This window comes from Vigna unguiculata, chromosome 8 (assembly GCF_037176805.1).
Source record: "Vigna unguiculata cultivar grain cowpea cultivar isolate G323 ecotype 2 chromosome 8, ASM3717680v1, whole genome shotgun sequence".
Classification (NCBI taxonomy): Eukaryota; Viridiplantae; Streptophyta; class Magnoliopsida; order Fabales; family Fabaceae; genus Vigna; species Vigna unguiculata.
Genome location: NC_140799.1, coordinates 9,968,470 through 9,972,265, shown reverse-complemented (window position 1 = coordinate 9,972,265; position 3,796 = coordinate 9,968,470). Strand labels below are relative to the sequence as shown.

The following is a 3,796-nucleotide window of genomic DNA, read 5'->3' as shown; positions in this document are numbered from 1 at the left end:
TAAGTATAACTATACACTATGTATTGTATCAATATATAATGAACCTAATGATATTGGATAATTAGATAATGTAGCAGATTGTCGTAATTAACCAAAATCTAAATGATATATTTACAAATCCACATAAATTATACCAATAATAACAATATTTTTATTTAGTTTTTTACTAATATAATATATAATATTTAAACAAAATACCCACGATAACATTGTGATTTATAATATATTTTATTGAGGTTTTTCATAATTTTTAATATAATAATGTAGCTGGTCAACTTAAAAAAATCGAGTATAATTTTGTTTATGTTAATAAAATACAAGGGTCGTTTAAAAAACAGCAGAAATCGTGGCTAAAACAGAATAAATTATATTTTACTATTAACATTTATCTCTTAAAAAAATTATCTTCAATATACTCACATATAATCGTACAAGAATGAGTGGAACCGTGAGTAAAAAATCGAAAAATCAAATATCAATATATTTTTCGATTTGTTCAAATAATTCAAAGTTTGATGTCTTTTAATATAGAAGACGAAAATAGATAATAAAAATAAGATATATTGGAATAAAAGAGAGAGTATAAATTAACTTCCTTATAAACGAAACAGGAGTGGGGTCGCATAAGATTCAATTGGAACAGAAAAAGGGAGAGAGAGAGCGGGTGCACTGATTCAAAGTTTTTGAGTTAAATTGCAAAGAAACCAAAACAAGTGACGAGGCAACACTGAGAAACACAACCTTCAATCACCGATTCCGCCATGGTAATTTTCTCTATTAAAGTTTTTTCCTCTCAGCACTAACGGTAGTAATGATTGGATACCTAGATCTCGTCAAGTTCATTCATTTTAAGGTGTAAATTTTGTATTTGGTTGCCTTTGGTTTGTGTTGAGGGGAGGCTTGTGTATAGGGTTAGGTTTAGGAAACATGGCTTTCATACTAGTTGTAGGAAAGGTTTTGGTAGTGATGTTTGGACCAGAGGCTGATTCATACAATTTAGCCTATTGGAATGCCTTTCGTACATCATGAGGCTGAAACATTCTAACAGTCATTTGAATGTCTTTTTTTAATCTCCTAAAAGGCAGCTTAACAAATAAGCATCACTTAGGTTTAATCTAGAGGTTATTGCATCAAAATGATCATGGTACTCTACCACTCTATTAATATTTTTGGAAATTCAAGCCAATTAGGAAGGTTACCTCCTGGAAGATTCTTAACTATCAATTCCATAAATAAAGTTAAATTGATTTGCTGTCGCGGAGCTTCCTTATTTATCTTCCTATATCAATCTGCAACCTTATGCTAATCTCTGGTTGACAACTATTTTGCAAGAGAGTTTTAGTGCTATAAACTGGATGTAGTTGAAAATTTATCTATGTAAAATATTGAAAACAGTTTAGTGGTGCATTGGATGTGAAAAGTCGCATTAAATCATTTAATCTGGACATAAAAGATTGTGGTTCTTACTGTCATGTTTCCTGAATTATTTTATTTATATGCATTATGAAAGTGTTTTTCATACTGCCTTTTGGGACTTAAATATCCCATTTATGGTTGAAATAGGTGCTTGATATGCAGATGATGAAGAAGAAGAAATCAGATGCAGAAAGGCAGTATGACGACTACAATGAATTTAAGAGCAATGAAGATAAATATGATAGTCAATATAAGAAAGAGAAGGAGAGGAAGAAGAAAAAACTGAGTGAAGAAGGGAAAAGTAAGGAGTATAATGAATTTGAAAGAAATGAAGGTGAAGATGATACCCAAAGTAAGAAGAGGAAGAAAAAATTGAGTACAGAAAGCAAAAGTAAGGAGTATGAAGTCTTTGAAAAGAATGAAGCTGAAGGTGATGCCAGTAAGGAGAGGAAGAAGAAAAAACTGAGTGAAGAAGACAAATGTAAGGAGTATAATGAATTTGAAAACAATGAAGGTGAAGATGGTGCCCAGGGTAGGAAGAGAAAGAAGAAAAAATTGAGTAAAGAAAGCAAAAGTAAGGAGTATAATGTCTTTGAAAGGAATGAAGGTGAAGATGGTGTCAAAGATAAGAAGAAGAAGAACAACATGAGTGAAGAAGCCAAAAGTAAGGAGTATAATGAACTTGAAAGCAATGAAGTTGAAGACGATGCCCAAGGTAAGAAGAAAAAATTGAGTAAAGAAAGCAAAAGTGAGGAGTATAATGTCTTTGAAAGGAATGAAGGTGAAAATGATGCCAAAGATAAGAAGAAGAAGAGAAAAAAACATGGTGAAGAAGGTAAAAGTAAGGAGTATAATGAGTTTGAAAACAACGAAGGTGAAGATGATGCCCAAGGTAAGAAGAGGAAGAAGAGAAAATTGAGTAAAGAAAACAGAAGTAAGGAGTATAATGTATTTCAAAGGAATGGATATGAAGACAATGTTGAAGGTAGGAAGAGTAAGAAGGAAAAAATGATTGAAGACAGCAAAAGCAAGGACAAAAATATGATGACAAAGAAAGCCAAGGCAGATAATGGCGACTCTCCTAATCCTGCACACAGCGGATTATCGAAACCCAAACGGGTAACTTTCTCTGATGAAGTGGAGGTTTGTTGTGATGGCTTAGTCCGTGGGAAACGGTTCACACAAGAAGAAGACGAGCAGATTAAATTGGCTGTTTATAATTTTATAGAGTCTCGTGGTTTGGGAGATGAAGGTCTAGATATGGTTCTCCATTGCAGGGATCATCGGGAAGTTAGATGTTGTTGGAAGGAAATTGCAGCAGCCTTACCCCACAGGCCAATGTATAGTGTGTATACTCGTGCCCATATTTTGTTTGAAAGGAGTGAGAAGCGAGAGTGGACACCTGAAGAGTATGAATTTTTACGGAAGGTGAAGGAACAACATGGATCTAATTGGAAACAAGTAGCTGACGCATTGGGTAAAAATCGAATGCATGTAAAGGATGCGTGGCGTAGAGTGAAATTAAGAAATACAAATAAAGGACGCTGGACCCAAGAGGAGTATCAAAAGTTATTTGATTTAGTGAACCTGGACCTACGCGTGAGGGCTTCACAGGGTTATAGAAAATCAAAGCATGGTATGTTGCGAGATAATATTGGTTGGGAGGCAATTGGTGAAAAGTTGGTCACTAGAAACTCCGTGAGCTGCTGCCACAAGTGGTATGATAAATTAAGATCACCCATGGTTGCTACTGGTGCATGGAGCGATACTGATGACTATCGCTTGGTCGATGCTTTGTATAATTTGGACGCGTGCTGCATGGAGGAGGTGAATTGGGACGATCTGCTTGAGCATAGGACTGGTGAGGCATGTAGAAAACGGTGGAACCAAATTGTCCGATATATTGGAGAGCATGGAGGGAAGTCATTTGCTGAGCAGGTTGAAATTCTTGCAAAAAGATATTGCCCCAACTTACTGGAAGAAAGAGAGGCCTTTGATGCAAAACCGTTGGTATGTTGAGATTATTACTTTTAAAAATGTATTGGTTTATGATTATGATGTTCTGTGGGATCATCCATCACCTCAGAAACTGGATTCTATGTGCAGTTAGTTTTTAGTAGTGGTTTTTTATATTGAATTTTACCTTGCCGAGTTATTTGAGAATGTTTTTAGTTAAATTATTGTAAGCGAAAGTCAATAAGACAGCTTATATTTTACAAAAGTAAATAAAACATTTATTGATTGGCTGGGAACAGTAAAGTGGACTGTTAAAATCAATTCAACATTTCTGAACAACTGTAGGGTATTGTCAAGTGTCCAATTATGGATGTTGAATAACATGAAAAAAAGGTTTAGGGATTAATCTTCGGTGTCAAACACA

The 3,796-nt window shown here is 34.4% G+C and overlaps 1 protein-coding gene across 2 annotated transcripts; it reads left to right on the top strand.

Moving 5' to 3' along the window:
- Nucleotides 1-609: 609 nt before the first annotated feature.
- LOC114193211 (myb family transcription factor) lies at nucleotides 610-3,558 on the top strand. 2 transcript variants are annotated; one of them, XM_028082931.2, is made up of 2 exons: nucleotides 610-764; nucleotides 1,579-3,558. In XM_028082931.2, exons 1-2 carry the CDS (start codon nucleotides 762-764, stop codon nucleotides 3,433-3,435), a joined length of 1,860 nt encoding a protein of 619 aa, XP_027938732.2. In that variant the 5' UTR covers nucleotides 610-761; the 3' UTR covers nucleotides 3,436-3,558. The 2 variants fall into 2 exon arrangements, with proteins under 2 accessions (XP_027938732.2, XP_027938731.2); XM_028082930.2 differs by having other exon boundaries at nucleotides 1,564-3,558.
- Nucleotides 3,559-3,796: the final 238 nt, after the last annotated feature.